Source organism: Meles meles, chromosome 19 (assembly GCF_922984935.1).
Source record: "Meles meles chromosome 19, mMelMel3.1 paternal haplotype, whole genome shotgun sequence".
NCBI lineage: Eukaryota > Metazoa > Chordata > Mammalia > Carnivora > Mustelidae > Meles > Meles meles.
In genome coordinates this window covers 13187304-13199694 of record NC_060084.1, presented here as the reverse complement: position 1 = coordinate 13199694, position 12391 = coordinate 13187304, and the positions used below count along the sequence as shown (strand labels likewise).

The following is a 12391-nucleotide window of genomic DNA, read 5'->3' as shown; positions in this document are numbered from 1 at the left end:
TCTGCCAAGATCCTGTTGCACATGCCCCATCAGCAGGGTCCCCTCTCAGGAGTTTGTGCCGGTCGTCTGGGCATCTGCATTCACTCGCTGTTGGAAAGCCAGCAGGCCCGCGCACAGAACGACCAGCAAGGGTGAGTCGTGCTGTCGGCAGTGCTGCTCCAGAACATGGCACAGGAGCCAGGTTTATTTCAGGGCAGAGAGAAGTCAGTCTTTTCACCGTGTCACTTTCTCCTCAGTTGGCCACATTGATAGGCAACATACATATGTACTTTTCTTCCTTATCCCCTGCTGATCTGAGCACACTCCATTCTCATTTACCCTCCTCACATCTGGAGGGCGAGATATGTAAATTGCAGCATGCCACAGCTTAATAAGTCAGTCCCCTTTCAATTGGATTTTCAGCACCCATGTATATTAGCCCGTCGAAGATGATAATATAGTTTACATTTTTCCCTGTCATCTTTTAATCTGGCTTCCTGGGATTTAACTTGTTAAGAATGCCAAGTGCCCAGATAACAGGTGCAGCAGATTCACTCTGGCTTTCCTTAACTCTTCTTGTCAAATAGACTTTTTAAAAAAAAATGATCTGATATCTTATTAATCTAATAATCCTGGTGTATGTTAATGTGATAGAGATATATTAGTGTTCTCATTACACTGTAAAATTCTGGAGCCTTGCACTTTCCTTGACCTCTTGAATTTATATCTTTACTATTAGAAGGAGAATGAAAAGTATTAGGCTTTTGTAGGAAAGCAAAATTGGGTGCTTCCTTAGACTTAAGAAAGCATCTGTTTACTATAGAATTGTCATATGGATATGATTGTGGTGATTTAAAGAGTAATTTTATTGCTCAGTTATGTTTTAAGGAAAAATATAATGTGTTGTCAAAATAGTTTTCCTGGTTTGCTACTATAAAATTTAAAAATTGTCCAAGAAGACTAGAAAAATGTTTATGTATTTTATGCTATCTAGGTGTACAATGATAATGAATTACATTGTTAGTGTCTTTAATTAAAGTATAGATACCATAAAATTTTCCAGAATCAACCATTTTTGTTGGCCAAAACTGTGATAGGTATTTGTCTTCTTCCTGCCTGGAATTCACCGTCCCTAAGTCTGTCTGAGTCATCCCATCACCCCAGTGCCTAGCACAGTGCCTGACAAATATGAAGCATGCAGTAAATATTTGTTGAGTAACGTAAGTAAATAAAAATTCATCTCAAGAAAATCTAAGGTAGTTTCTTCAACTTGAGGATGGCCTACAGATGATCAAAGCAAAAACATATAAAAAGGGCTCAAATATCTTTTTGAGCTATGAATGTATTAGACCTTCACTTTTTCTTGTTTTTCTCCATTTTATGTCACATCTTCAGTGAGTGTCTGTCACCACTGTTTAGCATTCTGAACTTGATAAACATCGTTTTGTAATAAAGCTAATAAGGCTGTTGGGAATTCTCTTTGTGAAGAACTCTTGATAGTTTAGCACCCAAATAAAGATATTAAAAATGAGTAATATTCTTTCACTCACTCTAGGCCAGGACTAGTTCTATGAGCCAGAACCCACTGGAGAACAAAACAAGCTTTGGCCTTCATGGAGCTTATGTTCATCCATGAATAATAGGCAGATATATAATGGAATGTCAGCTACTGACATGGCAGGGAATAGAGAGTGATGGGCTCTTGTTTCTTTTCAGTGGTGGTGGTGGGGGTGTGTAAGGGAAGCCTTCTGTGCTCAGGTGACACTGATCAAAGTACCAAATTAAGCTGCACACATCTGTGGGAAGACATTTGCTGGGGAGAGAGTATGGCAACTGCAAAGACATGTGGCTGAAACATGCTTGACAGCAGGCTTGGGGAAGAGTGGGGAGGCATGTGGCGGGCGTGGAGGGACCTGCTAGAAAATGATAGCTAGATATATCTCAACTGGGAAGATCTGGATACTGACTGGACATTTGATGATATTGAGGAGCTACTGTAATTTTTTAGGTATGATAACAGTATTGTGGTTACGTTAACTTTTTTTTTTTAAAGATTTTTTTATTTGTTTGACAGAGATCACAAGTAGGCAGGGAGGCAGGCAGAGAGAGAGGAAAGTAGGCTCCCTGCTGAGCAGAGAGCCCGATGCGGGGCTCGATCCCAGGACCCTGAGATCATGACCTGAGCTGAAGGCAAAGGCTTCACCCTCTGAGCCACCCAGGTGCCCTGGTTATGTTAACTTTTTAAAGGCCCTTATCTTTCAGAGACAAACAACAAAGTATTTACAGAGGAAATAATATGGTATATGGGGCTTACTGCAAAATCCACGGAGCAGGAGCAGGATAGATGAAGCATGACTACTCAGGTGATGAGAACTTGGAAATCTGGGTGATAGATATAGATACACATACACATACACTTATACACGTATGTATACATATAGGTAGATAGTTTTTAAGTTGGTTTGCTTAAGTCAGGGTCCAGACAAAGACCTGAATGTATCCCCGTCAGGTTCTGCCAAATGGTCCTCTATTCCCTACATTTCCTATAAACTGGTGGTTACATCTAGAGGCTTGACTGGATTCATAGTTGATTGGGGGGGGGACAAGAATTCTTAGGTGATTGGTTCTTGTATTACATCAGGAGGCAAAAAATGTCCGTCATTCTGTTCTGTTTTTGTAATGATCCATTGAGGATCCCGAGGTGCAGCTCCTCCAGAAAGATAGGATACAAACGGAATCCTTTTCCTTTACCTCCCACAGTGGGTTTTGCTTAGGAATGCCATCTCTGCCTTGCATTTTGGGATCTGTCTGGTTGCTACATGAGGATAGACTGAAGGGACTGTGAGGCGTGGCAGCGAGTTGCCCATCCCTATCATCTAAGAGAATCCCAAATTGGGATTGGAGTCCCTGCTGCCTAAAAGAAAAGACTGCATTTCCCCCAGCCTCCTTTGCAGCTATGTGTGTCTGTGTGTTGGCCAGAGACGTGAGCGAGGTTTCCAGGTGTGTGCTTGCCGAAAGCTGACTCAGCGTGCGGGTGCTTCCTTTTGCCTCCCTGCCTTCTCCTTTCGGCCTGCCGCCCGCCTGGGAGAGAAGCTGGCATCCCAGGTATTACTGTGCTGCAACGGGGCGACATTGAGGGTAGATGCTGAGTACAGTCATGGTAGAGCAAGAAGGTAGGAATTTGGGTCTCTGGGGACACTGTGGAGCCACCATCCCAATCCAGCCTGCTTACTTGTCAACTGGGAGAGGAATAAACTTCTGTCTGTCTAATCTAAGTTGCTCTGATTTTGTTCTGTTTCCTGTTATATGCACCAGAACCCAACCCTGTTTACCACAGGCATAAGAGGCTGTTTCATAGTTGGGGTAAAAGATGAGGATGATTTGAACCAGGATAGTGACAGCGAAGGTGTGGGAAGTAGGTGGACGAAGGATACACATTTTTGTGGTAGAGCTGTCAGGATTTGCTGATGGATTGGATAATGGGTGTGAGAAAGGAGTCTAATTTGACTCCTGGTGTTTTGGCAAGCAGCCGACTGAATGGCAGCACCATTTACTGAGATAGGGAAAAGTGGAGGGAAAGCAGGTTTGTGAGGCTGAGTGGGAGTAAAGCCGGGAATCGGAAGGATTCAGGAAATCTGGTGTTTATACATTAAGTTGTAACTTCCCTTTAAGCATCGAAGTGGAAATACCAAATAGGCCATTGGACACAGTTATCTGTGGCCAAAGGGAGAGGTTGGCTAGAGACAAATATTTGAAAATCATATAAAGATGATCCTTTCCACCAAGGGCTGGATGAACTGATGTTGAGGGCAAGGGTGCATAAAGAAGCAGTTGGGAGAAGGAGGAGGCGCCTGCAGAAGTCGCTTCTCAGAAGAGGTGGTCATGAAGTCGGAGGGAAACCGGAAGATTATAGTGCTCTGGAATCCCAAATGGATGCAGTACTTCAAAAAGGAGGGAGAGATCAACTTTGGATTACGTCCAAAGCTATGAAAAGTAGAATAGAATAAGGATGCTGAGTTAGCCACTGGATTTGTCAAAGCCATTAGTGACCTTGGCAGGAAGAGTTTCTATGGAATGCTGTATACAGAAGCCTAATCGGGTGGGTTGAAGAGAGAGTGGACAGCAAGGAGGTGGTGATATTGAGCACAAGGAACACCCGTGAGCGGTTTTGCTGTCAAGGATAACTAGAAAAATGGGGCAGTAGCTGGAGGTGGATGTTGGGCTCAAGGGTAGATTAGTTAATATTTAAGAGGAAGCTATGCTGATGTGTCAGTGTTCAGTAACGTGGGAAAACGGATGCTTCAGGAAAATCCTAGAGTGAGCTAGAGGGATTGAGATCTAATGTACAAGGATAGGGGTTGAGCTTAGGAATAGGAGTGAAGGCAGAGTAGACGGGTATGGGTGTTGGTGGATTAGTAGATCTGGGGACAGCTTGGAAAGCAAAAAGTTACAGGGGAAGTTAATTACCTTAAGTGGATCATTTCTATATGAATCAGAAAGTAACCACATCATCACCATACACTACGGATAAAAATGGTTAAAATAAATTCGGAAGTCTCAGGTCTCTTTTCATGCTAAAGGTCAGAGGCCATTCTCTTTGAATAGACAGAGAAATGTAACTGCCGCCAGGAAGCTGAGAACCCTGCTGAGTCTTATGAAGAGTCGGTGGTAAAGGATAAGGCCCACGGTGCCTGACCAGTCTCGTTTTCAAACTGATTAGGACTTCAGAACTGATTCTTTCCTGCAGAGGGAAGAATTTCAGATTGAGATCATATTTAATAACTATTTTAAGTGGTTAGAGAATCCATAACGTTTTCCAAGGACATCAAAGATTAAATTCACTGAGTCCTAATCAAATATAGTTCCAGTTTTACTCTGTGCTAGCCATTCTTCCATCAGCTTTAGGAGTGGAGGAAAGGCACAGGGAGGAGTGTGAGGGTCTAACCACGCTTGCCTTTGATGAATGCCTGGAGAGTCATTGGCTGCAGGAGAGAACCCGATTTTCCTTTGCCCGAGACTGTGAAGGACAGAATTATTGCCATGTTTGCTCTCTATCATGGAGCTAATATAAAAATCAAGGTTCATTCTTCTCCCTCCTCACAAAGTCAAATCTGCCATTTTCATATTTTGCTGCTCTGTTTTTTAAAGTTTGGGGGCTAGGTGTTTTGGAAGGAAAGCTAATGGACAAAAAGTAGACTGGATGTTTTGTCTGGAGAGCATTTTTATAAAGGATAACCTTTTAGGATAGATAGTAACTCATGGCTATGTCTGTCATAGTAGAGCGGAAAGAGCTTGGAATAAATATTTTGGCTCTGAACGGTGACCTGATTGCTCTGAATCTAAATACAGTGGAAAGGGAGTATATAAACTAAAGTAATTGCTTAGCTTGAATGAAGGCTGACAGAGTCTCCCCAGGCATTACGTCTGAATTAATTGTAAGCCAGTAGAGCAATATATAATTGTATATACATAATCTAATATAGTCATATTAAATATAGAACTTCAGAGATTAGAATACATTTTTAGGGAGTTTAAAAAATTTCTTCATGTTCTTTTATGAATATATGAATTAATTATGAAAAAAATATGTACTTCAGACCAAACTTCAAATCTTCCTCTGATGGAAATTTGAAAAGGTTTGAAAACATCTCTGGATATTTCAATTAGTCTCCTAAACTGTTTTATGCTGTATTCAATTTCTTATAGAACAAAGCAGAAAGTTTGTAAATATAGAATAAAATAAGACAAATTACTTTGGGATCACATCTCATTCTGGATTCAGCAGCATCTTTTGTTCTTTCTCTCAAAGCCTCTGTTAATATTAAGTCTCCACACATGCCAGAGCTTTCCAGTTCCCAATTCCCAACAAAACCTTTGCTTGCTGGGTTTGATCCACTAAGAAAAAATGAAAACAGTACTTATCTCTTTAGGATTCTGATGAATTCAGACTAGACTGTTTCATTGGTGAATTCTGTGGGGTTTTCTAGGATTAAGTATGCTTAATGCAATTTGTACTCCCTTATGTGTGATTAGCATAATTTTTTTTTGATTAGCATAATTTTTGAGCCTGGCATTTCCATCTAAAAACCAGAATCAGTTGAAGAGCTAAGAGTCCAACAACTCAATTTTAATAAATTGCATGACTGCTCTCCATTAGTTTTTATTACTTATTGCTACTGTAAGGTCTTTACATTTGCAATTCTCCTTGCTGGGAACACTCCTTTCCTAGATCTCACCTGACTGGCTCCTTTTGCTGTTCAGGTTTCTATCCAAAGGCCACCTCCTCAGGAAGGCCTCCTTGGTTGTTCTAACCAAAAGCAGCCTCTTCCAGCATTATCACTTTATCATGTTTTATCTTTTTCAAAGCCCTTGTTGCTTTCTGAAATTATCTTGTTGTATTATTATCATCAGGATTATCATTATTATTATTCCAACAATAAGAGTAAACACAAGTTGAGCTTTTCCTGTATACCTTACCCAAGTCCATGTATTTAATACAGCATTTTAATAATGACAGCTAGTGTTTATGGAGTACTCACGACTCGCCAAATGCTAGACAAAGCATGTACCACACTAGGCCAGGCCACTGCCTCGCTGCGTGGACTGGTGCAAGGGTTCCCTGACTCTCCTAGCTTTTCCCATTTTAGCTTCTTACAGTTTACTGCTCACAGAGCAGCTAGTGATCTTCCTAAAACATAAATCAGCTTTCAACATCAGCAGGCTTTCGGGCATCTTCAGGTCCTAATTAGGATCGGTGGGATCTGGCCCCTTTTACCTCCCTGCCCCGTCTCTAACCTCTCCTGAGCTCTGACCTCTGGCCCCAAATCACACTTCCCTCAGTGTGCCATCCAGCCGCACACGGCTCAGGTCTCACTCTGCTCAGATCTCTGCTGAATTATTACTGCTCACAGAGGCCTTTCCCAAGCACGTCATGTAAACAAGCAAGCAATCACTTTCCATCCCTTCTCATGCTTCATTTCTCACCGCTGCTCAACATTGCTTTACTCATTTTCCTGCCCTCAGCAAATCTTTTTGGAATGTGTACTACATTCTGGGCCCTGTTCTAGGCACTGAATACACGAAGTCAGCATGATGAGCGAAGTCCCTATTGATGCTGGAGATATCAGGGACAGGCATGTAGTGGACTCAAGAAATAGGTAAAATACAACTATGTTGGATGCTTCAGGAAAACTGAGGTAGGAGGAAAGGCTGGGGAGTGCTGGGGGGTGGGGGGTAAGTTTAAACTAGGGCTGCTAGGAGAGACTTTGGTGAGCCACGAGCCTTGCCAAATCCTGAAGCAGGTGAGGGAGTGAGCTCTGTGAGTGACTAGAGGAAAGCGTGTTCTGCTCAGAAACACTATCATGTTTGCAGGCTCTGGAGGAGGAGTGGTTCTAGCATGTTTGAGGAGCGACGGGGAGTGAGCAGTGGGGAAAGGGGCTGTGGCCGGAGAGGTGACGGGACACCAGGCTGCAGCATTCACAGGCCCTCCAGGTCTCAGCCTGGCAGACTGAACGGACGAGCAGCCTGAACTGACTTACATTTTAACTGGACCCCCTCGGGCCCTTGTGTGGAACATGACTTTAAGGGAGCAAGGGTGGAAATAGAGGCCACTTAGCCCAGGAGAGATTGGAGTGGCTCGGGGTGAGGGTGGCAGGGCAGAGATGGGGAGAAGGGATTGTGGTCTGAATATATTTGGAGGTCAGTCCTATAGAATATCCTAAGAAACTGAGAAATAGAGGGATCAAGAATTCCTCATTCCAGGGTTTTAAATCCAGGCCACTGGCACAGTGGTGATGCCAATACCAAGATGGGGAGGCAGTAGGGGAACAGATGGAGGGTGCAGCGAGGGCCACGAGCAGGACCCAGATGACACTGTAGAGCCTATGTGGGCATGAGAAAAAGGGTCCCTCTCTGGGCTGATGCAGTTGGAGCCAGCCATGTGGGCTGGATGCCGGCCCCTATTCCTTCTCCATCTTCGCACAACTATAGGCAGCGGCATCGATCAGATTACATTTGGGACATGCCTCCAGAGAGGTGCTGACTGGGCAGCTGGGTCTGGAGTTCAGGGAGACATAGAGACTCCAGGTGTACCAGGCGCTGTCATGTGAGCATTCCTGGCCAGTTCATCTTTATATATGTGTTACGTTGTATATTAGAAGCGCTTTATTTACCTTCTCATTATCTATATTGTTATGCAAGCTTGAAGCGATCCACGTCTTGTTTTCTGCTTCAGTGTATTCGCATACCTAGCTCAGTAGCTGGTACCTGAACACTTAATAAATGTGGCTGAATAAATAAACGAACTGGGGTGACCATTGCTTTATCCTGGTCCTGTGGGTTGCCTGAGATTGAGGGCATGGTCAGGTTTATGTGTCAAACTACATGTCAGACATTCCCATTCCCACTCTTTACCTAAAGCCCACGGACAGATTTTCTGAAACCTCCACCTTCTAATACCATTTACTACATGGCTGCTGAAAGAAAATTTAAGTTCCAAATGGATTTTGCATTTACAAATGTTGCCATGCATCTAAATGATGGGAAAACTTAAAACAAAAGCTTGGTTTAGATAAATTCCTTTCATAGTAACTTCTGAGCTTCTGATCTATTCTTGAGGGGACTACAAATACTTTCCTTTTATTTCTAGTTTTGTTTGTTGGTGAGGGTTCCATTTTTCCTTTTTCTTTGGCATATTGAAGATGAGAGTTCTATTTTTCTATCTTATGAAATGATTAAAAAAAAAAAAGGTGACTTAATTTCAGCATTTCCTTGCATTTAAATCCAAGACTGGGGAAAATACATGTCTTGGACCTCAGCATTTTTATGTAGAATGGTCAGTGATGGCTTTGCACAAGAGATGAGGTTTAAACTGGGCTATGTAACAGTTTGTTATTGTCTGTAGTAACAGATTACCCCTAAACCCACTGACTTCAAATAATAAACATTATTGCTCACAAGACTCTGATTCAGGGGTCTTGACTGGGCCCACTCATGCATTGGGTCAACAATGCTGCTTATCTTGGTTGCGCTCTCTCACGTATCTGGGACTGTAGGCTGGTCTGGCATGGTCCTGGCTGGGACATTTGGGCTCTCGTCCTGCAGTAGGCAGGACAATGTTTACTCATATGGCAGTGGAAAGGTTCCAAGAGCAAGACTAAAAATGCCCAAAGCTTCCTGAGGCCTCAGCTTGAAACTGGCAGAGCATAATTTTGACCACGTTCCATTGGTCCAGGCTTGAGATGCAGAGATAGACTCTACTCATGATGGAGAAGCTGCAAGGTCATAATGCTAAGAGAATGGGCTTGGAGGGACCATAAATTGGAGCCATTAATCTAACGGCTTGGAGGATAAATAGAATTTGGAAGAAGGATGTGAAGCAACCAGTGTGAACTTCCTCCGATCTAAAGAAAAATGTACCTTGGCTGCCCGCATCCCATCTCCCTAATATCTGGAAAACACATGGAGCATAAGCTTCTCCACTGACTTGTGGGTTTTAACACTTGAACTGTTCTCTTTCTCTCAGAAAAAAAGTGTCTTATGGAAAGCACATCTATAACTGTCTTGAGCTTTCATAGAAGACATTAAGTTGGTTTGCAAGGCACTGGCATGTGGCCATTTTTCTTGCACAGTTATCTTGATCATGTTGGCATCTTCACAAATAATGATTATGCCCTTCTCTTGTAGGATTATGCCCATATTTTGACCTGTATAACGGAAAGAGAAAAGTTTATTGTACCCATCAAAGCTAGGGGTGCACGAGCCATCCTAGACTTTCCCGACAAGCTGGATTTTTCCACTTGCCCTGTCAAATACAGCACTCAGAAGATTCTGCTGATACGAAACATTGGCAACAGAGATGCTGTGTTTCACATGAAAACCCACAGGTATGCCTTCCTCCAGTTCTTGTTTTTGATTGATTATAGCTAAATCTTTTTTTTTTTTTTTTAAGATTTTATTTATTTATTTGACAGAGAGAGATCACAAGTAGGCAGAGAGGAAGGCAGAGAGAGAGGAGGAAGCAGGCTCCCCGCAGAGCAGAGAGCCCGATGCGGGACTCGATCCCAGAACCCTGAGATCATGACCTGAGCCGAAGGCAGCGGCTTAATCCACTGAGCCACCCAGGCGCCCCATTGATTATAGCTAAATCTATTCAGCACAGGTAATTTGCTAGAACAGCAGTCAGGGTGGAACTGCTTGTTTTCGTCTTCAGTCGCAGGGCCAAGAGACCTCACCAACACAGGGCCAACTTCCTCTTCATTCCAAGAGGAAACTGAAATTCAGGAATCACTTGGGGTTTGGGTATGGGTGGTTTTTTGAATGTTAGTACAAATCTTTTTATTTAGCATAGAGAACGGCCCATGGAAATCTATTAGTAAATATATCCAGTCTTTCTAGGTATTTTCAGGTTATCTGTTCTGCCATACTGTAGGTAGTCGGGCTGCTGGGGATTTGGGTGGAGGGCACATTCCTTGGGGGGAAGTTTGTGTTTAGTCTTTACAGGAATGTCCCAGGAGCATCACTATCTCTGAACAGTTTCATGTAGACCTAAGTTTATGTCTGGATTCCTATTTCTTCTGGCTGAAATATTACTTTTAATATTTCTTGTAGCACAGGTCTATTGGAAATTCTCTTCATTTTGTCTACTTGAAACAAAGCATTTTGCCTTCATTTTTGAAAAATATTCTCTACAGTTTAGAATTTTGGGTTGACTGTTATGTATACACGTAATTTGTTTCAGGGGTATAAAGATGGCATTTCATTGTCTTTTGGCTTACATTTTTCTTATGAGGTCTCTGCCAAAACTCTTTGTTCCTCTAGATGTAATTATGTCTTTTTTTGTGGGCTGCCTTTCATATTTGGTTTTTAGTAATTCGAATAAGCTATGTCTAGGCATGGGTTTTTTGTGGTTTTGTTGTTGTTTGTCTTTTTTGTTTTAAGGATTTTGTTTAGTTTTGTTTTTGTTTAGTTTTGGTTTTCATCCTGAGTTTCCACACTTGCTACATCTTTCATTAATTTTGGAAAATCTTAGCCGTTATCTCTTCAAACACTAATTCTGTTTCATTCTCTCTTGCACTTTCTTCTGCCCGTAGGGAAGTTCTGTCTGCTCCCGGTAAAGCAGTTTGCACCTTTCCCTCTCCCTTGGGGGCAGGGGAACTGTCTTATCTTCAGATTTCAGTTTGCTTGTTTGCTCTGCAGTGTCTGCTCTCTGATTCGTTCAAGAAAAGCTGTGATTTTGTGTTTACCTGCTTTTTTTTTTTCATTGTTAGGGTGGGCAACCTCTTTCTAGCTTTCTGCATCCCAGGCAGAAGCAAGACCCCTTGAACTCATTTAGCTAAATCAGTCAGCAAAGACAAAGTTGTTTTGAAGATCATTGTCTTTTGACCTTGTCCCTAAGTGCTTATATGGCCTTTGTCATCTCCTGGTGAGATTCACAGAGTTTGAAGGAGTAGGAAGCAGGTTAACTGGATTGCCATGACTTACAAAGGAACGAATCCTTTTGGATTTAAAAAAGTCCTTCCACAACCACTTTCCATAATACACACTGAAAACTTACTGTTATACTCATATTTTTCCTATGAAAAAGAAAATCAACCTAAGGTGGAAAAGCAAGAGCAGGCAGCATATCTTCCTGGACTGAGGCTGAATCTTAAAAGCTACCTATAAATGGCAATTTACTCCTTATTACCTTCATACAAAAGTGAAGTAAAAACCACTTCGTAGATGTCATAGTGTGAAGTTGCAGGAAGAGATGTAAAACTTTTCTACCCATGTAACTATGAATGTGAGTCATCTTCTAATATAGAAATACTTCCAAGGTAAAATAGTGAGCCAACTCAAGGACTAGCTAGGAATCATAAAGACGTTAGAAACTCTAGTCCGACATTCCCTTTTTACAGATGAAGGAAATAAGGCCCGAGAGGGGAAATGACTTATCCGAGTTCCTTCGTGAACTAACACCAAAACCTGGATCAGAACAAACATGGGCCAGTTCTGGGCTTACTTACCCTCGGATCCACTCCTTCCCTTTCCCAGGCTTCATTCAGTATCTCTCGGCAGTTAGCTTTCCTAGCTGCCTCAGCCGTATTGCAGCTGACTTTGACTACTGCAGGACACTAGAAGGAGAATGCAGAGTAACAGGGGCCGGGGCATTTCTCCTCCACCCTCTCTGCCTTCAGCAGAGGCCCCAGCAGAGGCCACATCTCCTCTATGGTTCTAATTCCTGTCGGCCTAGCGTGCCCATGATTCCAACTTCTGTCAGGTTCCCAGGATCTGTTAACACTTCTTCCTCTTCTTGTCTCCAGCCCAGGGGTGAATCGCTAACTGCTGTTACTTATCCCTGAGAGATCCTGTCATCTTAAATTGGGCTTCTCATTTCTCTCATCTTCTGGACAATCAATCTCTCAATTCAATT

At 42.5% G+C, this 12391-nt stretch overlaps 1 protein-coding gene across 1 annotated transcript in view; it reads left to right on the top strand.

Annotated features, from left to right (window-relative positions):
* The window catches only part of HYDIN (HYDIN axonemal central pair apparatus protein), a 301936-nt gene that overhangs the window by 16280 nt on the left and 273265 nt on the right, over nucleotides 1–12391 (top strand). The window contains exon 5 of the mRNA XM_045986716.1: nucleotides 9664–9863. Within this exon, the coding sequence (XP_045842672.1) occupies nucleotides 9664–9863 (200 nt within the window). The remainder of the gene's footprint in view (nucleotides 1–9663; nucleotides 9864–12391) is intronic.